The sequence below is a fragment of the Megascapheus bottae genome, chromosome X, assembly GCF_031878675.1.
Source record: "Megascapheus bottae isolate mThoBot1 chromosome X, mThoBot2.hap1, whole genome shotgun sequence".
Lineage (NCBI taxonomy): Eukaryota > Metazoa > Chordata > Mammalia > Rodentia > Geomyidae > Megascapheus > Megascapheus bottae.
In genome coordinates this window covers 5,150,860-5,177,133 of record NC_143547.1, presented here as the reverse complement: position 1 = coordinate 5,177,133, position 26,274 = coordinate 5,150,860, and the positions used below count along the sequence as shown (strand labels likewise).

Here is a 26,274-nt window from a genome sequence, read left to right as displayed (position 1 = left end):
GATTAGCTTAATATTTTAGTTTTTGGCCTTTAAATGGAATTTTAGAAAACACCTAGCAAAAAATAGTTCTGAATGTGTTCCCATTTCAGTTCTTTGGTACAATCTGGTCACTCTGATATATAATTAATCCGTTAAGAAAGCACTTAAAACATTCATGTAACAACGGAACTGCAAAGAGGATATACATATTTAGAGACTATGACAAGAATACATTATATTTTTGACCTCATAAACTAAATTTGAAAATTTTACTTGAGGCTCTGGTGCAAAGATGTCTATACTAGATATAAGAACAGCTCTAGTTCGATTTATATGAAACAAACGTTACAACCCTTTTCTTGACTATTTGAATAATTGTTGTATATACTTTTAATGAAAGCAGACGAGGTAAATTTTAGCTTGAAGAAAAGAATAATTTTGAATCACATAGTTACACACTCTTGTGTTTTTTGATTCGGTGAATGTCAACATTTAGAATTTAATGTAAGTTCGCACAATGTTAAGACTATTCTTTCATTTCCAGAGATAGCTAATTTTCCTCTTGGAGCATCTTCTCGATTTCTTTATCCCAGTTTTCATCCCGCTTCTCAGACTCTGCCACAACTTCATATTCCTGAAGTTCTTGTTGTAGCTCCTTTTCCCAATCAGCAGAATCCTCTACAAGAAACAAAGGGGAATTGTGGTTCAATTCTCAACTCAGCCTCCAGAGAAGCTTGGATTACAAGCTTGATCCATTAGCTCACCAGTAAAAAGAAAGAGTTGTCTAAAACACATGGGCTCAAGAGCTCCTTTCTTTTGTGGTACCCAGCAGCTATATTTTATAAAAAGCCAGTTGGGGGCCAGGAGTTTGGCCTAGTAGTAGAGTGCTTGTCTAGAATGCACGAAGAGCCAGGTTCAATTCCTCGGTACCACATACATGGAAAAGCTGGAAGTGGTGCTGTGGTGGTTCAAGGGGTGGAGCGTGGCTGAGAGAGAAGGATCAAAAGCTCAAGGCCAGTCTGGGTTACACACGCTATCTCAAGACAGGCTATGTAGGCCTGAACAAAACAGGTTTTCACTTGCCTATTTATTTTCCTTACCTGGCCAGTCCATTACTCCTCCTCCTTTTTCTTCTCAAGTCTGTCCTTCAGATTTTTTTCCTGGCTGGGGCAGCATACATACAGGGTTCAGGTTCCCCTTTTCAGGCTCCTGTCCTAGCTGGCACTATACAGAACTATGAGGACAGTTGGCTTCCAGGATTCACTCTAAGTTTGAGATGGCATCAGGAAACTCTTCATTTGGTAGTGATAAACTCACTCCTTTTGTATATTATCCAGCAGGAAGCCAGTAACTCGGCCCACTGGGCCAAAGGAAAACTAGAAGTCCTTTCAAGAAATAGTGCAGATTTTTGCTAGGATGACTTTGATCTCAGCCTCTTGAGTAGCTAGGATTACAGGTGTGAGCCACCAGTGCCTATCTACAATTAGTTTTTAAAAGACTATTCCTTTCTAGAAGTGATGCTCTTTTTGAATGCAGTAGCTAGCAAAATAATCTTCTGGACATGTCTACAGTTACAAGCCTTTTAAAGGCTGAGCTAGGTGTTGGTGGCTCCTGCCTGTAAACTTGCTACTCAGGAGATTGAGACTTGAAGGACTGAGGTTCAAAGCAGAAAAGTCCTCAAGACGTAATCTCTAATTAGCCAACAAAAAGCTGGGCTGGAGGCATGGCTCAAGTAGTAAAGTGCCAGCAGTGAGCAAAAAAAAGAGAAAAAACCTTAGTGAGAGCACAAGGCCTTCTGTTTAAGACTCAGGAACTGACATACATACACACACAAAAGCAGAAGGCTGGGAGACAGCAGCTTCACATGCCTGGCACATGCTCTCTGGTCCCACTTCCATCCCATTCAGTGCCATATAACCTTGGGCCTGAAGTACTGTGTACAAATCACTTAATATCCTAAATCTCCTTTTCTGGTCTGATGTGGGGCTTAGATTCAGCCTGGGCTCTGTCTCAGAGCTCTTTTGGACAAGGCTAGTGCTTTACCACCTTGATCTACAGCTCCACTTTTGGTTCTTTTTCTACTGGTAAATTGGAGATAAGAGTATAACAAATTCTCCTACCTAGGCTGGCTTTGAACCATAATCCTCACGTCTCAGTCTCCTGAGTAGTTAGGATTACAGGCATGCGCAACCAGTGCCTTGCCTCACGTCCTCTCTTTCCTTTATACTGGGGGTTTCACTAGAATAGCTCTGAGGGCAAATCAGCTCCTACATACTCTCATCTCCATCTGTGAGTACTTAAGACAAAGATACATAATATTGATTGTATTTGTTAGAATCTACCTTCTAGAACAGAGGATGATCTCCGCCCCCACCCCGCCTTTTTTTTTGTTGTTGTTAATGCTAGGGGAGAGTCTTGCAACAGGTCAAATTCTCTACTAGGGAACTGCAACCTCTCCCCACATTTTGCATGTTTTCACTGGCTTTGTTATTCTGGAATATGACAAGGAATCTCTTGTAAAATGGTGTAGAATGCCCTTAAGAATCAACTTTTCTCATTTTGGTGATAATGGGGTTTGAATTCTGGGTTTCCACTCTACAATGTGAGCCATGCTTTCAGCCACATTTGCTTTCTTTTATTTTTCTTTCCTGTGCCAGTCCTGGGGCTTGAACTCAGGGCCTGAGTGCCATTCCTGAACTTTTTATTCAAGGTTAACACTCTACAACTCTACCACTTGAGGTACATCTCCACTTCTGGCTTTTTTGGTACTTTATTGGATATGAGTCTCAGACTTTCCGACCTGGGCTGGCTTTGAACTGTGATTCTCAGGTCTCAGCCACCTAAGTAGCTATGAATAAAGGTATGAGCCACCAGGACCTGGCTTTCAATTTATTTTTTTTCACATAGGGCCCAACATTTTTTAGTCTCGTCCAACTCTAGACCATGATCCTCCTACCTCTTTCTCTAGAGTAGCTGGAATCACAAGCTTATACTGCCACTCCCACCTTGTTTGTTGAGACAAGGTCTCCTTAACGTTTGCCCAGGCTGCCCTCAAACTACAATCTTCCTATCTTTACCTCCTAAGTAACCAAAAATGTGTGCAAGCTTATTTTTTAGTGGTACTGTGGATGTGAACTCAAGGTCTGGTGATTGCTAGGCTGGTAGAACACAGCTGAGACATGGCTCCAGCCCTGTTTTTCACTACTTTTTTTTGTCAGTCTTGGGGCTTGAGCTCAGGGCCTAAACACTGTCCTCGGGCTTTCCCCAAGACTAGCACTTTACCACTTGAGCCACCACAGCACCATTTCTGACTTTTCTATGTATGTGGTACTGAAGAATGGAATCCGGGTCTTCATGCATGCTAGGCAAGCACTCTGCCACTATGCCAAACTCCCAGCCCTTCAGTAGTTACTTTGAGGATTCTCCTAGGCATGTGCTTGGATTATAATCTGTCCACTTATAGGCTTCTCATCTTTGCTGGGACCACAAACATGTGCCACTGTGCCCAGCTTCCCTTCCATGGAGATGGAGTCTTGCAGACTTTCTTGTTCAGGCTGGCCTCAAACCCTGATCTTGTTCTCAGCCTGTCAATCAGCTAGGATTTCAGTATGAGTCACCAATCTCCCCAATTCAAATACATACATACATATATACAAACAAACAAACACACACACCCCACATATATTTTTAGGGGGCATTCCTAGGGCTTGAACTCAGGGCCTAGGTACTGTCCTTGGGCTTTTTCAAGGCAAGGCTAGCGCTCTCCCATTTGAGCCACAGCACCACTTTCGGCTTTGTATGTGGTACTGAGGAATCAAACCCAGGGCTTCATGCATGCTGGGCAAGCACTCTACCAGTAAATCACACTCCAGGCCCAAACTGGATTTAATTTTCTTGTGTGTGTGAGCTGTGGGGCTTGCATACTGGGCCCGAGCACTGTCTGAGTTCTTTTGTTTGCTCAAGGCTAGCACTCTATTACTTGAACCACAGTGCCACTTCTTACAACATATTTTTGACCAATTGCCTTTAACATTTTTATGCAATTAACTTTGAAATTTGGGAAAGGGATAATGTTTCTTCATTTTTTTGCCAGTCCTGGGGCTTGAACTCAGGGCCTGAGCACTGTCCTTGGGCGTTTTCCTCAAGGCTAGTGCTCTACTATTTGAGCCACAGCACCACTTCTGGCTTTTTCTATGTATGTGGCACCAAGGAATCAAACCTGGGTCTTCATGTATTCTAGGCAAGCACTCTACCACTAGGCCAAACGCCCAGCTCCATTTGTTCATTAAAAAAAAAATACCATCTAGTACAGCTGTCTCCTCTTCTTTTTTGTCAAGTACAAGTTGCTCCATTTCTTTTCTTAAATCTTCTCGGTTTAAGTTGCAAGTACCGAAGGCATCACTGACAAATTCCGAAACCCCAGGGCTAGTAGAGATTTCCTCTTCATCCTGAAATGGGACAAGAGAGCTCTTGCTGGTTTTCTCTATGTGACATGCATGTGCTAGAAATCTGGCTTATTGTTGTCTCTGCATGTACTACAACCTAAGTATTGCTAGCCTGTAATACTAGCTTGTAGTTGCTTGGTAACAAAATGAGTTACCACCTGAGGCGATCGCGCTCCTTCCCAGTTGAGATCACTCCAATCATTTGCTAAAATCCCTCATGAGCACACTGAGAATTATTTATGCCAGGAAATTACCTTGTGTGTCAGCTACAGGTCGTTGACTATTCTGGTACTGAACTCATCTTCCAAACAGATCAAAACCCATCCTCTCCAGTTTTAAATGGCTCAGAGATATAACCCAGTCAGTTCATTTTCAGACATTAACTACTAGGTACAATGTAAAACTGTATTACCTCTTGAGATTTAAGCTGAGATTTGATTACGACAGGTGGCGTTTTGGGCCGTACTGCCTCTAAGAAGTGAGAATAAAAGAGACAATAATTGCTTGATTCAGTTCTGAGTATATATTACAATAACAGCTAAATATCTATAAGTATGATGATACTAAATTATTTTTCAGAAATAAGTTTGGCTTTCAGTTTTGTTTTTTGCTAGTCCTGGGGCTTGAATTCAGGGCCTGGGCACTATCCCTGAGGCTTCTTTTGCTCAAGGCTAGCACTCTACCACATGAGCCATAGTGCCATTTCTGGCTTTCTGTGTATGTGGTACTGAGGAATTGAACCCAGGGCTTCATGCATGCTAGGCAAGCACTCTACCACTAAGCCACATTCCCAGCCCCTTCTTATATTTTAACCATCTTGACCTTTTACTTTGAGGGATATTTTTAATATGTTACCAAATTCAATGCCCCTTATATATAAAATTTCAACCAGGAAGTCCTTTTGGACTTCAATGTTAGCAAAATTTATTGTGCTCTTTCTTTTTTTCGTGCTCTTTCTTTTTGGAATACAAGTAATTCTAAGGAATAAGAAGGAATGATAAACCATTGTATGCATGTTAACATCTATGCAACATGACAAAATTTACTGAATGAACTTCATTTAAACATGCCTCTAAATGCAATTTCAGAACCTTTCCTGGTTGCACAACCTGTACTTTTGGATATTCTGTCTTGTTTAATTCTCTCAACTTCCACAAACTAAATTACCCTATTTCTTATGGGATTATAGTCCGGTGGTAATTCATATCTATCTATGTGCAGTAGCTACTCATGAAAAAATTAAATTATGCAAACACCATTTCTCATCTGTTGGCAAATGGCTGTTGATATTGTTTAATCTCATTATCAACAGTAAATGGATGTTGATATTATTAAACACTCCCTTCCAACCAAGATTAGTGTGTCACAAGAATAAAGTGTCAGATGTCTAAATTGACCATGCCATGCTCAGAGCTGGTAACTCCAAGTAGACTATAGAAAACATCCTGAAGAAGCCAGGATTTACGAGGAGGAGGAGAGTGAATCAGGGTGTCAGAGAGAAGGTAGAAAAAGTCACATGGTAAAGGCAAAAGAGATGTAGATATTGGAGAAAGAAATAAAAGGAAACAGAGGGCTTGAGTGACTTTCCTGAAATAAATCTGTGATAAGCCCCCCCCCAAAAAAGAAAAAGAAATAAAAGGAATGAGGGGGAGAGGGAAGGGGAGATAGATATGCTGGGTCACGGAGAAAGAAACAGATAATGGCATTTTCCTTTGGAAAGACAATGATTTTTCTACATGGCAATGTCAATATATTTGGTATACATACAAGATGATATGTCACCTAAGTTAAGAATATTTTTATAGTCATTATTTTTTGGCCACAGAAATCCCTTCCTCTGGAGTTTACCTGTCATAGGCAAATCCTCACTGCCATTGCCTTTCTCTTCCTTTCCAGACGCCTGCTGCTGGGCAGCCAGGGCTGTCAGCTGGGCTGACTGCTTAATCAGGGAGACTCGGTAAAAGTAGTTTCTCCAAAACACTTCTTCCTTCACCCTTTGAAAGACATACAATGGTACATGTGAGAATGCCCACCTTCCTTCCTTTCTTTCTTTCCTTTTTCCTTTTCTTCCTTCTGCCTCCTTTCCTTCCAGTCCTGGGGTTTAAACTCAGGGCCTAGCCATTTGTCTGAGTTCTATTTGCTCAAGGCTAGCGCTCTACCAGTTGAGCCACAACTTCACTTCTGGCTTGTTGTGGTTAGTCAGAGATAAAGTCTCTTGGACTTTCCCACCCTCAGATCTCAGCTTCCAGAGTAGCCTGAGTAGCTAGGATCTTTCTTTTCTTCTCTTTTTTTCCTTCCTTCCTTCCTTCCTTCCTTCCTTCCTTCCTTCCTTCCTTCCCTTTCTTTCTTTCTTTCTCTTTCTTTCTTTCTTTCTTTCTTTCTTTCTTTCTTTCTTTCTTTCTTTCTTTCTTTCTTTCTTTCTTTCTTTCTTTCTTTCTTTCTTTCTTTCTTTCTTCAGTGCTACGGATGGAATTCAGAGTTTCTCGCTTGCAACACAGGCACTTTACAAGAGCTACACCCCTGGCCCCTGGAATGCAAGACATTCAGGAGCACTATGCAATCCCACTGAGGTTCAAAGGACATTTGCATTTGCTTTACAAGTGAAAGTTGAACAACAGGACAAGCACAACAGGGATGTTCTTCCCAGCAATAAAAGAGCAAGTTACAGGAAGTCACTGAGACCTCAGCATTTCTAGGTATAAATGACATCAACATAGCCCATGGCAGAAAGAAAAGGCATGGTAGTAGTGAGGCGGTATTACTAAACTAAGTCATGGCAGAGCCAGGACTCCAATGATTATCTGCTGACCCCTGGGCCTGATTCCTGGGGCCATTACGTGCTTTTCAGCACTAAGAAAGCAACTGTGGTTGTTGGTCCTTATGAAACAAAATGGTTGGTGGGTTATAAAGAACTAGCAACTAGTAAGAGTTAGCAAAGAATTGGGAAATGATTAATAAGAAGGGTTTTGTCTGTGTGTGTTGCTGGGGATGGAATTTAGAATGTTACACGTGCTAGGTAAGCCCTCTGGTTGATTTAAAAAAACAAAAACAAAAACAAAAAAACAAACAAACCCTGGCCAGGCACAGGTGGCTCATATCTGTAACCCTAGCTAGTCAGGAGACTCTGATCTTGAGATCTGAGGATTACACTTTGAAGCCAGCCTGGGCAGGAAAGTTCATGAGACTCTTACCTCCAGTTAATTACCAAAAATGTTGGAAATGTTCCTGGCCTGATGCTGGTGGCTTATGCTTGTAATCCTAACTACTCAAGTGGCTGAGATCTGAGCATCATGGTTCTAAGCTAGTCTGAGCATGAAAGTTCATAAGACTCTCATTTCCAATTAACCACAAAAAAGCTGGAAGTAGAGGTGTGGCTGAAATTGGTAGAGCACTAGCCTTGAGCACAAAATCTCCAAGACAGTGATCAGGCCCTTAGTTTAAGCCCCAGGACAGGGGCTATTACTCAATCTAGAGTGCTAGCCTTGAGCACAAAAGCTCAGGGAATGTGCCCAGGCTCTGAATTGAAGCTTTAGGACCAGCACAAAAACAAAATAAAGCAGAAATACCTAAACCCCCCTGAATTGAAGTTCAACAAGAAAACTCTCAGTGGCCCTCAAACTTGGCTGCATATTAGGCTTGTTTGGCATGCAGTACTGCAACTCAAAGTGGAGTAAAGTACTCTAGAATGGAGTGTGTGAGCCAAGCAGGGAGAGAAGGGAGTCCAAACGGAGGGGAGGAGAGAATGGAGGCAAAAGAGCTTGATTACCTGCAGAGAGGCTAAAAAGGCAAAAAGATTAAGGGTAGAAAAGTGAGTTAGGAAGATGGCAGGAGGAAAAATGGCAGTGATCCTTGCTGTGAAGTATCACCACAGGCGTGGAAAGGCAGGTTTTCCATTGTATATACACACAAATGGACACACACAGACTCCCTAGCTGTGTCCTCTGACAGGGTGAGGAAGAGTGACAGCCTAATGCAAATAAGAACACTAGGTGCTCAGATGTTGCTTTCTAAATACTATTTTCTACAAAAAGGGGCAAGCACTCACGCCATGGAAAATGGCTGATGCCAGGGTTAGAGAAGGGAAAGAACAAGATTAGTCTGGAGAGAAAATAAGCATTTAAGAGTGATGGGTCGGGGCCGGGAGTTTGGCCTAGTGGTAGAGTGTTTGCCTAGCATGCACGAAGACCCGGGTTCAATTCCTTGGTACCACATACTTAGAAAAAGCCAGAAGTGGTGCTGAGGCTCAAGTGGTAGAGCTCTAGCCTTGAGAAAAATCCAAGGACAGTGCTCAGGCCCTGAGCTCAAGCCTAGGACTGGCAAAAAAAAAATAAAAGTGATGGGTATGAGATGAATAAACTGAAGTCAGGTGAACAGGTTGCTGCTTGTGGAAATGATTGAACATCAATAAATAATAACAGGCTATCCACTGCATAAAAGCCATGAGCCTGGGTTGGGAATGTGGCTCAATGGTAGTGTACTTGCCAATCATGCATAAGCCCTGGATTCGATTCCTCAGTACCACATAAACAAGAAAAAGCTAGAAGTTGTGCTGTGGTGCAAGTCGTACAGTGACAGCTTTGAGCACAAAGAGGCTCAGGGACAGCCCTTGGGCCCTGAGTTCAAGCCCTAGGAATGACAAAAGAAAAGCATGAGTCAGGGCCGGGAATTTGGCCTAGTGGTAGAGTCCTTGCCTGGCATGCACAAAGACCCGGGTTCAATTCCTAGGTACCACATATATAGAAAAAAAGCCAGAAGTGGTGCTGAGGCTCACATGGTAGAGCTCTAGCCTTGAGAAAGTCCAAGGACAGTGCTCAGACCCTGAGCTCAAAACCAGGACTGGCAAAAAAAAAAAAGCATGAGTCACTGTGCACTGGTAGCTCATACCTGTAATCCTAACTACTCAGGAGGCTGAGATCCAAGGATTGCGGTTCAAAGCCAACCCAGGCAGCAAAGTCTGTAAAATTCGTATCTCCAATTAACCACCAGAAAACCTGAAGTGGAGCTGTAGCTCAAAGTGAATAAAAGAGGCCAGGGACAGTACCCATGCCCTGAATTCTAGCCCCCAGACCAGCCAAAACAAACAAAACACGATTCTAAATGGGTAGAAATATAAGAATGCATAGAATGTTTGCTGAAGAATCTAGTATTAATAGTTTCAAAAGTCCCTGTTTAAAAAAATACTAATTGGAACAGAAGCATAGCCTAGTGGTAGAGTGCATGCCTAGCATACGCGAAGCCCTGGGTCCGATTCTTTGGTACCACGTACATGGAAAAAGCCAGCAGTGGTGCTGTGGCTCAAGTGGTAGAACACCAGCCTTGTGAAAGCCTAGGGATAGTGCCTAGATCAAGCCCAGGACTGGAAAAAAAATACTAATTACAGGTCAGGTGTGTCGCCTAGTGTAGAGTGCATGCCTAGTATACATGAAGCCGTATTTGATTCCTTGGTGCCACATACACAGAAAAGCTGGAAGTGTCACTGTGGCTCAAGTGGCAGAGTGCTAGCCTTGAGCAGAAAGTGTCCAAGCCCTGAGTTCAAGCCCCAGGACTGGCAAAACAACAACAACAACAACAACAACAACAACAACAACAACAGCAGCTAATTACAAAGGTTATATGGGTATATGTGTGTGTGTCTGTTTCTGTGTTCTAGTACTGGGGTTTGAACTCAGGGCTTTGCCCTAAACCACTGGAACCACAGCTCTACTTCTTTTTTTTTGGTGGTTAACTGAAGATAAAAATCTCTCATACTCTACCCCAGCTGGCTTCAAACCTTAATCCTCAGATCTCAGGCTCCTGAGTACTTGGCATTATAGGAGTGAGACACTGGCAATAAAATTACTTTTATCATCATTATCATCATCATCATCATCATCATCATCATCATCATCATGATTCAGACACTGGCAATAAAGTTACTTTTATCATCATCATCATCATCATCATCATCTTTCAGTTCTGGGGCCTGAACTAAGAACCTGAACTAAGAACTTTACTTACAATTATTTTAGGTGCTTAATTGGAGGGAGATAATCTCATGGACTTGCTTGCCCAGGCTGGCTTTGAACTGTGATCCTCAGATCTCAGCCTCCTGAGCATTCATAGAGCTGAGCTCCATGAAGTATTCAACATGGTACACTAAGTCTACAAGGTAACTCACAGGCACTGCCTGCTGTCTTGATAAATAAAACAACCATTCAGACAGCTTTCTTTTCTAGACTCTCCCTCTTGATATAAAAGAGGTACAATGCAGAAACCAGAAATTGTCTCTATCACTGTAGAGAAGATATATTAAAGATTCCAAGATGTTTTCTGATAAGGCAATAACCGAGCTGAGTACCTACCTGTTTACTGGGTTACTTCCACTTTCATTGTCTACTTTAGGGCATTAGTAATCTGTGAACATCCGTTGGGAAACATGGGGAAAATGTCATAAGTCCTTTTTAACCTTGGGCTTTCAAAGCCTGAGGACTTGTGACACACATGCACGATGGGGCCTCATCTGGGTCATGCATCAGGTTGTCATGGAGAAGTGCTAATATACTAATGTGCATTTGGAAAGGCAGAGCAAATGTTTCCTAATGTGTTCATAAATACTGATTCCTTCTATCTAGACAGAATATCTCAAATGATCACGTTGCACATCTATGTGTCGGGGAAATTCCAGAAGCCCTGTATTTGTATGTGATGGTTGGCTTGTTTTAAGATTGGGGGGGAAGGTGCGGGAGTTTTGCCTAGTGGTAGAGTGCTTGCCTAGCATGCACAAAGACTTGGGTTCGATTCCTTGGTACCACACACATAAAAAAAGCCAGAAATTGTTCTGTGGTTCAAGTGATAGAGCTCTAACCTTGAGAACACCCAAGGACAGTGCTCAGGCCCTGAGTTCAGTCCCCAGGACTGGCAAAAAAAAAGATTGTGTGTGGGGTTTCTTTGTTGTTAGTCAATGTCTTACCATAAAGCCCTGCCTAGCCTTAAAATAACAATTCTCCTGCCTTAGCCTTCTGAGTGCTGGGATTACAGGCGTATTACAGAGCGATACACGGCTCTGATTCATTTTACTATGGAAAATTTCAACAAAGTAAAAGCAGAAGACTAGAAAAATGAACTCCATATACAGAACTTAAGTTCCATGAGCTGGGAGCAGTGGCTCACGCCTGTAATCCTAGCTACTCAAGAGGCTGAGATCTGAGGATCAAGGTTCAAAGCCAGCCCCGGCACAAAAGGACCAGAGACTCTTATCTCCAATTAACAACTATTTAACAGGAAGTGGGGCTTGGCTCAAGGGTAGAGTGGTAGCCTTGAGCTGATGAGCTAAGGGTCAGTGCCCGAGCCAAGTTCAAGCCCCGTGATCTCTAAAAAAAAAAAAGAACTTAAGTTCCATGATTATCAGCATATTTTCGTTTCTCCTGTACACATGCTTCCTTTTAGGTAAGGTTTAGAGAGTTTTAAGGAAAGGCCAGATATCATATCCTTTCATCCATAATACTTCAATAAGAATTTCTAACAGATTAGGGCATACAAAATGTACTACATAGGCTGGGAATGTGGCTTAGTGGTAGAATGCTTCTACAGCATGCATGACACTGGGTTCAATTCCTCAGTACCACAGAAACAGTAAAAGCTGGAAGTGGCTCTGTGGCTCAAGTGGTAGAATGCTAGCCCTGAACAAAGAAAGCTCAGGGATAATGCCCAGGCTCTGAGTTCAAGCTCCAGGACTGTAAAAACAAAACAAAACAATAATAAATAAAGTCAAATGTTGAGATTCATGCCTTTAATTTCAAATTTTTGGGAAGCAGATTCCAAGACAGCATGAGCTACATAATGAGACCCTGTGTCAATCTGTCCCCTTTCCCAGTAGAACCCCCATAATTTCTAAATGATCCTCAAACTCAGTATTAGAAAACTGGAATTATAGCACTCAGTCTACCAGGTTCTGGTGGCTCACACATGTAACCCCAGCTACCCAGGAGGCTGAGATTTGAGAATCTTGATTCAAAACCAGCTGGAGCAGGAAAGTCCATGAGATTTGTATTGCCAATTAACCACCAGAAAACCAGAGTCCTGAGCTAAAGAGCTCAGGGACAAACCCCAGGTGCTGAGTTCAAGCACCACAACTACCATCACCATCACCAACAAACAACTGTAAAGTCCTTAGTTTGTGACAACTGAGAAATGGCAATTGCCAAACATTAATCCTCAAACACCTTAAAAAGTCTAAAATTAGTATTGGCAGTGTCTCCAGAATCATCAAGAACCAAAACTATGGATGTTGTATCCTACCATAAGCACCCTAAACTACAGGTCCCAGCAACTCAGGGACCTTTTGAGCCTTGGCATGAGAGTCACAGTAGGGAGCCCTGTGTAGTGGCCAGAGAGTCACTGGAATGGTTACATTGATGGAGCCTACAGGTATGGAGCACAAACTTGAGTCCAGAGCTTTGAGATTCTTCCCTGTAAGTCAGTTACACAGAAGAGGCCTGACCTTACCTTAAATTCTAAGATGAAGGATCTCTCTCTCCTTCCCTTTCTCTTGCACACACACACACACACACACACACACACACACACTCAATTCCTAGGACTTTTAGATTTTTTTAATGGGTCATGGGGCTTCAACTCAGCCTGGCACAGTCCTGAGCTCTTCAGCTCAAGGCTACTACCCTATCCTTCAGCCAAGCCCCAATTCCTGTTTTCTAGAGGTTAATTGGAGATGGGTCTCCAGTCCTTTTGTGCCCAGGCTGGCTTTGAACCTTGATCCTCAGATCTCAGCCTCTTGTGTAGCTAGGATTACGGGCATGAGCCACTGTGCTGCAATTCCTAGGGTTTTATGAGAAAATGAATTACAAATTAAGAGACTGAATGGCACATTTCTTTCCTTATATCCTTAAGTGAAGGTAATACTTTAGACATAATCTAAAGCTGAAATTTGTGCTGATATTGGCTACTCAAGACACTGAGATCTTAAAGATCACAGTTTGAGGCAAGCCTAAAAGAAAAAGTTGGCTGGACTTCATCATCAAATAACCAGTAAGAGAAGAGACAATGCAAGTAGTACAGTTTCAGCCTAGTAAGCTAAGAAGCATAAGGCCCTGAGATAAACCCAAGTATTATACAAAAAAAAATCTGTCATGAGAGTTTGGTCAGAAAACACACTTCTCTTTTGGGAGGCTAGGACAAAGCTATAAAGATTTACTATCAATGTGCTAATAATTATGGAGAATAGAGTTTTAGTATAAAGGAAAATAAAAGTGTTGGAGGCATGAAACAAATGGTAGAAAGCCTGCTTAGTGAGGCTGAATTCAAACCCTGGTACTGTTTAAAAAAAATAAAAAAGGGAAAGAAAAACATGTCCAAAATGGTGTTCTCATACAGACAAAAGACTCATGCTGTTATGTAGACCCAAGGGCCAGTGAGTATTTGAGACAATTCCTGTGTGGCTAGACAGCTAAACAGCGCAAAACAAACATGTGCTCATGGTACTCCCTCTGAAAATGCCACAGACATGCAGTAGAGATGAACAGAAAAGGAATTTCACTGATAAATCCCAGGAAAGGACAGTGGACACTGAAAAGTCAATAGGCAAATAATAATCTAATTGCTGAGTAGATAAAGCTGTCCTGGGCTGCTGGTAGAAGGGCAGGCAGGCCTGTTTACTAGGTAGACACTCAGAAAGGCTCTACAACAAGAGGTAGCAGCAGGCACATCTGAAGGTCAGCTAGGCTCCAGCCAAGAGGTTTGGAAAGACAAAGCATGCCGTGAAGCAGAGACAGATGGTGGGGCTCAGCCATGACTGGTGGAATTGAGACTGGGGAGTATCATCATACTGAAGCCACAGAGGTCAGGGAACAGCCTACATACTGATTGGTGGCAAGAAAGGCCTTCCTGCTACCTATTTAGCTATTGAGCCTCATGTCCAAATGGCCTCTTGCCTACCCTTTCAGTATATAGCCTCATTAGTGCAGAAGGACAGATAAGTGCATCTGCAAACATGAATATAGCCAAATCCAAAGATACCTTTTTTTGTGGGGGAGAATGGGGCTTGAATCTAGGGCCTTGTGCATGTTACCTAGTAGTGCTCTATCACTTGAGGCAGGCCTCCAGCCACTCAAAAGATTCTGAGAAAACTGCCCAAAAGAGTATTTGGAGAAAATGAAACATTTTCTCTTCATGGAACTGTAAGATCCTACATCCACAGAACAAGAATAAGAATGATAAAAGGAATACTCACAGACTAAGAAAGAAAGCTGACTTTAAAAACACCAGCACAGCTAGGTACTGGTGGGCTTAAGTCTGTAATCCTAGCGACTCATGGGGTTGAGATATGAGGATCATGGTTCAAAGCCAGCTGGGGCAAGAAAGTCTATGAGACTCTTTAAAACTGGAGGGGGAGCTGAGTCTCAAAGTAGTAGAGTGCTGTATTCCTTGAGCAAAAAGAGCTCAGGGACAGGGACCACGCTGAGTTCAAGCCCCAAAACTGACAAAAAAAACCCTAATAGTAAAACATCATCACCAACCACCAGCATGAGCCATGGGTCATTTCTGTAATCCTAGCTACTCAGGAGGCTGAGATCTGAGGACTGAAGTTCAAATCCAGCTGCAGTAAGGAAAGTCTGTGAGACTTACCTGCACTAAACTACTCAGAAAAAGCCGGAAATGGCGCTGTGGTTCAGGTATTAAGAGCATCTAGCTTTGATCAAAAGAAGTTCAGGGAGAGCTGGGAGTTCGGCCTAGTGGTAGAGTGCTTGCCTAGCATGCACAAAGACCCCGGTTCGATTCCTCAGTACCACATACATAGAAAAAAAGCCAGAAGTGGTGCTGAGGCTCAAGTAGTAGAGCTCTAGCCTGGAGAAAGTCCAAGGACAGTGCTCAGCCCTGAGTTCAAGCCCAAGCCCAGGAATGGACAAAAAAAAAAGAAGCTCAGGGACAGAGCCCAGGCCCTGCCTGAGTTCCAGGACCTATACGTAGACATGCAAGCACACATGCATAGGGATACTAAGACCAAGGGAAGCTGTAGAAGAGAAGGGTGCCCTCTGCTGATGGAACCATGGGAAAGCATCATATAACACATGCTTTGGAGCTTTAAGTGGCAGGGATTCTCAGAGTGGAGAAGGAAGGGCTTTTGGTGAGAGAAAAGCCACAGGAGAGATAAGAAGAGCATATCTACTAGAGCTACTGAATACAGAATGTGGTCAGCTTGAGAAAAGGCAAAGGTCCTGATAAGCTTTGTAGATGTGAATTTTATTTTTCAGACATGCAGGGCCTATTTACTGTTTCTGAAGGAAGATCTATTATTCTACCTTCTACCTGGGATAAATGAGCAATTTTCTTCCACCCCAAATTTTAACAGAGAGTCTTGAGGCCATTCTCTCTCTTTCAATGATTCTTGCCGATATTATGCATGGTATAACCATCAAGGCCATTCAGAACAGATATCATATCAGCATGCACACCAACACTCTACTCTGCGAACACTGTGCTTACAATTTAGGAACGAGGGCAAATCTCATCTTGCTTAGCAGCTCATCTTCTTGCAGCATGACCAAGGCAGTTGGATACATTTGATCAAACTCGAAATTAAACTGCACACCAGCTGGTGGATCACGAAGGAAATTCCGCTTATCCTTTGATGAAAATGGGGAGCAGGAATACAGAAGGGAAAAAAATCGCAAACTGCAATTAACAAGTAACAGTGTATCATCTGTTAAACAAGTATTGAATTTTATCAAAAACTTTCAGCAACCAAGTCCACTGATCTGCCACCAACCTGCTTGCCTTACAGACGAGAGAACAACAGAGCTCTTCTTGAATTTTCTTTGTGAGTGTGTGTGTGTGTTTATGTGTGTGCTGGTCCTGAGACTTGAACTCAGGGCCTGGTAGCTGTCTCTGAGCTTTTTTTTTTAACTGAAGGTTAATATTCTACTGACTTTGAACTGGAATCCTCAGATCTTAGCCTTCTGAGTAGATAGGATTATAAGTATAAGACACTGGTGCTTGGACATCCTGCTGTTTTTTTTTTTAGTTTGTCTTTTTCTTTAGCTTTTTGTTGGTTAACTGGAAACTCTTCTTTGATTACTTGCCTGGGTTGGCCTCAAATAAGTATCCTCAAATCTGATCCTCCCAAGTAGCTAGGATTGCAGGTGTGAGCTACCAGTAAGTACCTAAGTGAATTGTTCTGTTATTATTGTTGTTTGTCATTGGGTCTTGAATAGGTGAATTCTTTTTATGCTCTTTAATTCAGGTTCAGGATAGCTGATAGTAAGGGTTACAGATCCCTCAATTGGTTACATATTTAACACAATCATGAAATGTGTTATAAACCATTTGGCAGTAACAGTGTATTAAATATTGAGTCTGCGCACTGGTGGCTCACATCTGTAATCCTAGCTACTCAGGAGGCTGTGATCTGAGGATCATGGTTCAAAGTCAGATAAGATATGAAAGTCCGTGAGACTCTGTGGCTCAAGTGGTAGAGCATTAGCCTTGGGCTGAAGAGCTCAGGGACTATGCTGAGGCTGAATTCAAGCCTCATGACCAACCAAAAAAAAATCATCAGTCTCATGAGAAATTTCCAGGCTTAGTGGCTCAAGCTGTTTTGGACCTAATAAATAATTCGAATGCTTTGTTTCTAGTTTGGGTGGTACTAAAGATTGCAGCACCCAGAGCATCACCCATGCTAGGGACTTACATTATCATTGAGGTACATCCCAGCCTTACTCTTTATTTTCTTGTCCTGGGGCTTGAACTCTGAGTCAGGGCACTTTCCCTGAGCCTCTCTGTGCTCAAGGCTAGTATAGTACTCTACCATTTGAGCCACAGTATCACTTCAGGTTTTTTTCTGTCCCAGTCTTAGTTAAAAAAACAACACAAAACAACAAAAAAACTTTGTTGTAAATATAATAATACATTCTAACCACTCAAAAAAAGGATGGAGTGAAGGGCCGGGAGTTTGGCGTAGTGGTAGAGTGCCTGCCTAGCATGCACAGAGACTCAGTTTCGGTTCCTCGGTACCACATATATAAAAAAAGCCAGAAGTGGTGGGGTGGCTCAGTGTAGAACACTAGCCTTGAGGAAAGCCCAAAGATAGTGCTCAGGCCCTGAGCTCAAACCCAGGACTGGCAAAAAAAAAGAAAAAGAATAGTGTGAAGAATTACAGTGCAGGAGACATGGATATGTAGCATACTTCGTTCCGAGCAAATGCCAAGAATTTTTGGTGATGGTGGTTATAGGACTAGAACTCAGGGCCCAGGTATTGTCGCTGAGCTTTTGCACTCAAAGATGGCACTCTAGTAATTAAAAAAAAATGCCAGACGTGAGTTCAACTTAGGGCTTGGGCACTGTCCTAGAGCTTTCTCAAGGCTGGTGTTCTACCACTTGAGCCACAGCACCACTTCTGGCTTTTTCTGCATATGTAGTACTGAGGAATTGACCCCAGGTCTTCGTGAATGCTAGGCAAGCACTCTACCACTAGGCCACACTCCTGGCCCCAGTACTTTAAGTCATATGCCACTTCCATTTTTCTGGTGGTTAATTGGAGTTAAGATGGTTAATTGGAGATAAGAGTTTCTTCATAGACTTTTCTGCCTGGACTGGCTGTGAACTGTGATCTTCAGATCTTAACCTCCTGAGTAGCTAAGATTACAGATGTGAGCCACTGGTATTCAGCAAATGCAAGACCCTTTGAGTTCAAACCGAGTAACTGTCAAAAGAATGAATCCCAAAGCCAAGTATGATATAATCTCATTTGGCAGGCTAAGGAGGATCTTGTATTCAGGGAAAGCCTGGGCTACTTATCAAGATTAAGGCTAGCCTGTGCTAAATACTGAAGGCCTGTTTTAAAACAAAAACAAAAAAGCAGTCTAAGATCCAGAGCATCATGGTTCAAAGCCATTTGAGGCAGAAAAATCTGTGCAACTCCATCTCCAAAATAACCAGCAAAAAGCCCAGCTGGAGGCATGGCTTAAAAAGTAGTGTACCTATTGAGTAAGCAAACCAAGCAAGTATGAGACCCTAAATTTAAGATCTAAGATTAGCAAATTAAAAACCATAAAAAATCCCACCTCATCTCCAGTGCTGTGACATTTGCGTGAAAATTCTCCTAGCCTTTCTGCATAATCTTATGCCTCTATGGTTAACATATGACATGAACAGGAAGGTATTCCATATACTATGATTGGCTTTCTTTTATACTCAGGTCATGAACAACTTACTAGTTTCAATAGTTATATCAAATTAGCTATGTTATCATAACTTACTTAACTAGGTCCATTTTAGTAGTCATTTAAATAGGTATCACCATGAAATTTCTTTTATCTTTGTGCCAGTCTTGGGGCTTCAACTCAGAGCCTGAGCTCTTTTTGCTCAAGTAGAGCACTCTACCACTTGAGCCATAGCACCACTTCTGGCTTTTTCTGTGTTATGTGGTTCCGAGGAATCAAACCCAGGTCTTCATACATGTTAAGCAAGCACTCTACCACTAGGCTACACTCCTGACCCTATTGTATGTTAATAAAAAAATAAAGAAAGAACAGTGGAAGCAAGGGTTGGGTAGGAGTGTAACTCAGTGACAGGAAAAATGTTTAAAATGTACAGGGCACTAGTATTCAATTTGCACTCTCTCTCGCTCTCTCTCTCAGAAAAAGAGTGGAGGGGCTGGGAGTTTGGCCTAGTGGTAGAGTGCTTGCCTAGCATGCACGAAGACCTGGGTTCAATTCCTCAGTACCACATACATAGAAAAAGGCCAGAAATGGTTCTGAGGCTCAAGTGGTAGAGCTCTAGCCTTGAGAAAGTTCAAGGACAGGGTTCATGCCCTGAGCTCAAGCCCTGGACTGGCAAAAAAAACAACAATAAAACAAAAAATTCTGCTTAGGATAATGTCATGACGACAGAGATATACCATGCCAGGAAGAAAAGTGTGTTCCATATATACATCATATCATATATATCATAAATTACTTACAGCAGATAATGCTAAGATTTGTTGTTGAATTGTTTCTTCATCGTTACTGTCAACCCATGGGGGCACAGCTACTTCTGTACAGAGGTGAAAAAAAATGGGTTATAATGCTTATATTATAATCTATGATTTTAAAGAATGTATCCATTGATTATTTAAAATAGCTATTTATCAGTAAGTTTCAAATATAAAGCTATTATAATATCTTAATTTATGAGTTTTATGTATGTTTGTATTTATTTAAAATAAATTTACTTAATCTAAGCCAGTTATTTACTCCTATATTCCTAGCTATATGGGAGGCTGAGGTTTGAAGGATCCAAGTTTGAAGTCAGCTTGGGCATATATATATATACACACACACGTATGTAGTGGTGTAGTACATTTGTCATCACAGCTATGATGAGAGGTCTAAAATAGGAGGATCATGGTCTAGGAACTTATATGGACAGGAAATGAGGCCCTGTCTCAAAACCAACCAGTTCAAAGAAGGGCTATAGGTATTGCTGAATGATAGAATACATAGGAATTATGAGTCTGAGTTTAAGCCCCAAAATGGTGCCGTCCAAACAAAACAAAGGAGCTAGGAGTATACCCTAGTCATAGAGTGCTTGCCTAGCATGCATGAAGCCCCAGGTTCAATTCTTGGGTACCACATACTCAGAAAAAGCCAGAAGTAGTGCTGTGGCTCAAGTGGCAGAGTGCTAGCGTTGAGCAAAAAGTGTCCAAGGACAGTGCCCGGGCCATGAATTCAAGCACCACAACTGGCAAAAAAAAAAAAAAACAAAAAACAAAAAACAAAATACACCCTGTTTGAATGACACTATAGAGAAATCTGACAACATTGTAATCAGACTATAAACATAATCATCAGAGACTGGGAGTATAGCTTAATGGTTCAATTCCTTGGTACCACACACAGAGAAAAGCCAGAAATGGTGCTAAGGCTCAATTGATGGAGCTCTATACTTGGGAAAGCCCAAGGACAGTGCTCAGGGCTTGAGTTCAGTCCCCAGGACTGGCAAAAACAAACAAAAATACCCACAAAAAAACCCTTCAGTGCTGAGATCTGGTGTGTCATGCCTGTAATCCTAGCTACTTGGGAAGTTGAGATATGAGGATGGCAGTTCAAAACCAGCCTAGTAAGAAAGTCTGTGAGACTCTATCGCCAATTATCCACCGAAAAACAGGTCGTGGCATTGTGGCTCAAAGTGGTAGACAGCTAGCCTTGAGGGAAAGCACTCAGGGACAGTGCCAAGGCTCTGAGTTTAAACCCCACAGATGCTAAAAAAAAATTCAGCAAAGAAAGACATTGATAGGTCTTCAGGCACAGTATGCTAAGATGAACATAGTATCACTTATGTGCTGTTCTGTCCCAAAGTAAATAATCTGAATCTAATCATAAGAAAATATCAGAAAAGGCCCAAGTGTACACCATGCTATTAAATAAGAGGGAGCATTGTTTTTTCAAACCTTTAATGTTATAAAAGACAAAGAAAGGTTTTGGACAGTTAGAGGTTAAATGAGGCTAGGAAATACAGAAAAGAACTGAGTTATCTTTAATTGGATTGCAGCAAGTGAGGGTGTGTGTAAACTGTTATAAAGGACATTATTCGGGAGCCTCCATTACACAGTGAATTATTCTTTTTTTTGCCAGTCCTGGGCTTGAGCTCAGGGCCTGAGCACTGTCCTTGGACTTTCTCAAGGCTAGAGCTCTACCACTTGAGCCTCAGCACCATTTCTGGCTTTTTTCTATGTATGTGGTACCAAGGAATTGAACCCGGGTCTTCGTGCATGCTAGGCAAGCACTTTAACCACTAGGCAAAACTCCCAGCCCCCACAGTGAATTATTCTTAACTGGATTGTGGCAGACATTGTGTCATAAAGGACATTTGGAAGTCTCAACTACATACTGAGACTCCCTCTTGAAAACAAAAACAAGGCTACGAATGTGGCTTAGTGGTAGAGTGTCTACCTAGCATGCTTTAGGTCCTGGGTTTGACTCCTTAGTACCACATAAACAGAAAAATCTGGAAGTGGCACTGTGGCTCAAGAGGTAGAGTACTAGCCTTGAGAAAAAGAAGCTCAGGGACAATGCCCAGACCATGGGCAAAAACAAAAACAAAAACAAAAAAAACAAACAAGGGGAGGGGCAACAGTTTTCATAGTGGTATAGTGCTTGCATGCATGAAGACCCAGGTCCAATTTCTCATTACTACATACACAGAAAAAGAGAGACATGATGCTGTGGCTCAAGTGGTAGAGCTCTAAACTTGAGAAGCCCAAGGAGAGTGCTCAGGCCCTGAGTTCAAGCCCCAGAATTGGGGAAAAAAAACAAGATTAGGAATGAGCAAAAGAGTTTCAGAAGTGAAATATGCACCTGGGTGCACATGCCTGTAATCCTAGCTACCTGGGAAGCTACATTTGAACTCAGCCCAGACAGAAAATCTGTGAGACTTATCTCCAATTAACCACCAGAAAATGCCAGAAGTAGAGCTGTGGCTCAGGTGATAAGAGTATGCCAGTCTTGATGACAAAAGCTCAGGCAAAGTGCTCAAGACCTGATTTCAAGCCCCAGCCCTGGCACACACAGAACATACACACATATACAATATTACATGGATTCCAAATCTGAGCACATTGATTTTAAACAAAATTATTCAAATTAATTCAGTCTATTTTCACTTTTTTGGGTGGCTACTAGAGTATTTAAAATGACTGATCTGGCTCCTTTAGGGTGTGTGTGTGTGTGTGTGTGTGTGTGTGTGTGTGTGTGTGTGTGTGTGTGTGTGTGTGTGTGTGTGTGTGTGTGTGTGTGTGTGTGTGTGTGTGTGTGTGTGTGTGTGTGTGTGTGTGTGTGTGTGTGTGTGTGTGTGTGTGTGTGTGTGTGTGTGTGTGTGTGTGTGTGTGTGTGTGTACATGGACATCAAAATGTAATCAAAATGCTCTCCCTCATAGCCAACTTCCTAGAGGGGCTGTCCTCACCCACACTGTCCCAGGACTGGGAATAATTTAATCCCTTTCTTTAAACCTAGATGTTTATAGGTATGTCTCCTCATCACTATCCTTGCGCTGTCTGAGGGCTGGCTGGTTAATACACTTTATTGGTGCTATGGATCAAACCCTGGGTCCTGTATAAGCTAAACATATGGTCTATAACTCAGCCTCATATACAGTTTTGTATTTTCAGAGCTTAATATGGTTCTAGCACATACTAGGTGCTTAATCAAATCTAGCTGCAGGTAGGGGGAAGAGGTGGTGTCATAGGTTAGTGGTAGTGTTAGCCTACCATGGGAAGGGCCTGGCACTATAAAATGCATACCAAGACATACACATGGACATACATACACACACGTATATATGGCAGGTTAAGAAAGGCAAGTGTTATACCATACCAGACTTCTTTGTATGTTGTTCCTCAACAAACTTTTTTTGTTCTTTCTGAAAATCTCCTATAATTGTCTGTTTAAAAAAAGGACAGAGTTTTTCATTCTAACAAAGAGTACACATAACAAATATATCTCAATAATATCTAAAGTTTAACTGATGATCACTTTAATTCAAAGAATTACTAACAATAAATGAAATCTCCTAAGCCTGCATTTTAGCACAGGGGGAAAAAAACCCAACAAACTTGCCCTTTGCAGCTTTAACAGTTGCCACTGATGCACTAGGACTTAAGTTTTTAAAGTAAATCAGAGACCAGGAGTTTGGCCTAGTGGCAGAGTGTTTGTCTAGCATGTAGGAAGATCAGGATTCGATTCCTTGGTACTACATACAAAGAAAAGTTGGAAATGGTGCTGTGGCTCAAGTGGTAGAGCACTAGCCTTGAGGAAAGCCCCAGGACATTGTTCAGGCTCCAAGTCCAAGCCCCAGAACTGGCAAAATAAAACAACAACAACAAAAAAACTTAAGTAAATCATACAATGGCCAGGTGCCAGTGGCTCATGCCTGTAATCCTAGCTACTCAGGAGGCTGAGATTTAAGCATTGTGGTTCAAAGACAACCAAGGTAGGAGAGCCCATGAGAAATTTCTCTCCAATTAACCACCAAAAAGCTGGAAGTGGAGCTGTGGCTCAAGTGGTACAGTGTTAGCCTTGAGCAAGAAAAAAAGCCCTAGGACTCATACACACACCTACTTAAATTTAAAATTAAACTTAGCCAGAACTGGTGACTCACTCTTGTAATTCTAGCTACTCAGGAGTCTGACATCTGAGGATGGCAGTTCAAAGCCAGCCAGGACAGGAAAGTCTGTGAGACTTTTATCACCAGTTAACCATCAGAAAACCAGAAGGGCACCGTGGCTTCAAGTGGTAGAGCACTAGTCTTGAGCTGAAAGAGCTCAAGAAGGGACAGTGACCAGGCCCTAAGTTCAAGCCCCATAACCAACAAAAATGAAATAAACTAAATTTTTATTATAATTGAGCAGTAAACTATTATAAAATATAAATAAAGTTTTTATTTATTTATTTTTGGAAGAGCAGCATTTTGAACTCCAGACCTTGCACTTTCTAGGCAGGCATTCTACCACTTGAGGCATGTCTTCAGCTCTTCCTTGTTTTCACGCAAGGTCTCCCCATATAGCTCAGACTGGCTTCTAAGTTATGATCCTTTTGCCACAGCCTTCTATTTTAAAATCGAAGTTATTTATGCCAAATTAATTTATATTTCAGCCACTTGTTATACAATGAGAAAGAAAAATAATCTTATCAATTAAATATCACAATAACATAGTATCTTAGATTTTAAAAAGTTCAGAAGTGATGAAATTAGTTGCTAATGAATTTCAAGAATTTCTACTTCTAAAAGATGTTTAAATGTACCTTATCAATGATGTCATCTATTTTTCCTTCTTCTACAGATTTCTTTATTGTTTGTGCTGTTTCAGCAACTGATTCAGTTATCTTCTTTGTAGCAGCACTTGCAAAGTTAAACAGATAATCTGCAACGGATGAAAAGAGTGGATGTTGTCCAGGAGTTTGGCCTAGTACTAAGAGTGCTTGCCTAACATGCACAAAGAGCAGGGTTTGCTACTTTGGTACTACATACACAAAAAAAGCCAGAAATGGTACTGTGGCTCAAGTGGTAGAGTTCTAGCCTTGAGAAAGCCCAAGGACAGTGCTCAGGCCCTGAGTTCAAGAACCAGGACTGGCTGAACAAGGTGGCTCACCCATGTAATCCTAGCTACACAGGAGGCTGAGATCTGAGGATCATGGTTCAAAGCCAGCCAGGGCATGAAAGTCCGTGAGACTCTTATTTCCAATTAACCTCCAGAAATCTGAAATTGGTGTGTGCTGTGGCTCAGGGGGTAGAGTGGTACCCCTGAGCTGAAGAGCACATGGACAGCACCCAAGCCCAGAGGTCAAGTCCTATGACTGGGGAAAAAAAGTGGATGTTTCATTCAAAGTACAATGGTTATGACAGTTTTCCATCAGTATCTGTGGAAAACCTGTCTCAGAACATCCTCAGATACCCAATATGTGAACATTAAGTCCTTTACATAAAACAACATAATATTTATGTAGAACTTACCCACAACCTCCTGGAAGAAATCACTCTATATCTAATAGTTAACACAATGTAAATGTTATGTAAGTTGTGTTATTTAAGGATAATAAAGAGAGAGAAGTCTTTGCATGTTCAGTACAGACATAATTTCTTCTTTTTCTTTTTCCAGTGTCTGTATAAGCCAGTCCTGGGCTTGAACTCAGGGCCTGGGCACTGTCTTTGGACACTTTTTGCTCAAGGCTAGCGCTCTGCCACTTGAGCCACAGCACCATGTCTGGTTGAGCTGAAGAACTTAGGGACAACACCCAGGCCGAGAGTTCAAGCCCCACAACCGAAAAAACAAACAAACCTGGGGGGGTTGGGAGTTTGGCCTAGTGGTAGAGTGCTTGCCTAGCATGCATGAAGACCCAAGTTCAATTCCTCAGTATCACATACATAGAAAAAAAGCTGGAAATGGTGCTGTGGCTCAAGTGGTAGAGTTCTAGCCTTGAGAAAGCAAAAGAACAGTGCTCAGGCCCTGAGATCAAGCCCCAAGATTGGCAAAAACAAACAACAACAAAAAAAACTGGTATTTTAGCAGGGCACTGGTGGCTCATGCCTATAGGAAAGTGTGTAAGACTTTTACCTTCAATAAACTAATCAGAAAAAGCAAAAGTAGATCTGCAGTTCATGTGATAATGCATTACCCTTGAGCCTAAGAAGCTCAGGGATAGTGCCCAGGCCCCATAAAAATAAAAAAAAAACTGGTATTTTATGAGAGAATGATGAAAGGGGTGACATTGATCAAGATGCATTGTATTCATAAATTGCCTTTTTTTGGTCGGTCATGGGACTGGGCCTGGGTGCTGTCCCTGAGCTCTTTAGCTCAAGGCTACCACCGCAGCCCTTGGCCTGGGCATTGTCCCTGAGCTCTTCAGCTCAAGGCTACTGCCCTTCCCCTTGAGCCACAGCGCCACTTCTGGTTTTCTGGTGATTAATTGGCAATTACTGTCTCACAGACTTTTTAGTGCCCTGGCTGGCTTTGAACAACGATTCTCAGATCTCAGCCTCCTGAGTAGCTAGGAGCGTGAGTCACCACGCCCAGCTATAAATTGCTTTTATTTTTGCCAGTCCTGGGCTTTAGCTCAGGGCCTGAGTTCTGTCCTAGGGCTTTCCTCAAGGCTAGAGCTCTACCACTTGAGCCTCAGCAGCACTTCTGGCTTTTTTCAATGTATGTGGTACTAAGGAATCGAACCCAGGTCTTTGTGCATGCTAGGCAAACACTCCACCACTAGGCCAAATTCCTGGCCCTATAAATTGCTTTTTTGAATGGTAACGTCTTTGTACAACTATTTAAAAATACTAAAAACTGGAATGTAACATAATAATGTCATTTCTCAACTTTTAGTGACT

General features: G+C 42.0%; 1 protein-coding gene across 1 annotated transcript in view; it reads right to left on the bottom strand.

The window, feature by feature from the left end:
• Positions 1-234: 234 nt before the first annotated feature.
• Positions 235-26,274, bottom strand: part of Syap1 (synapse associated protein 1) — a 29,860-nt gene continuing 3,820 nt past the window's right edge. The window contains exons 2-9 of the mRNA XM_090326500.1: positions 24,198-24,316; positions 22,770-22,836; positions 19,378-19,451; positions 15,903-16,042; positions 6,273-6,418; positions 4,837-4,895; positions 4,280-4,427; positions 235-657 (exon numbers count right to left, since the gene is read on the bottom strand). Of these exons, the coding sequence (XP_090182626.1) occupies positions 530-657; positions 4,280-4,427; positions 4,837-4,895; positions 6,273-6,418; positions 15,903-16,042; positions 19,378-19,451; positions 22,770-22,836; positions 24,198-24,316 (881 nt within the window). The 3' untranslated portion in view covers positions 235-529. The remainder of the gene's footprint in view (positions 658-4,279; positions 4,428-4,836; positions 4,896-6,272; positions 6,419-15,902; positions 16,043-19,377; positions 19,452-22,769; positions 22,837-24,197; positions 24,317-26,274) is intronic.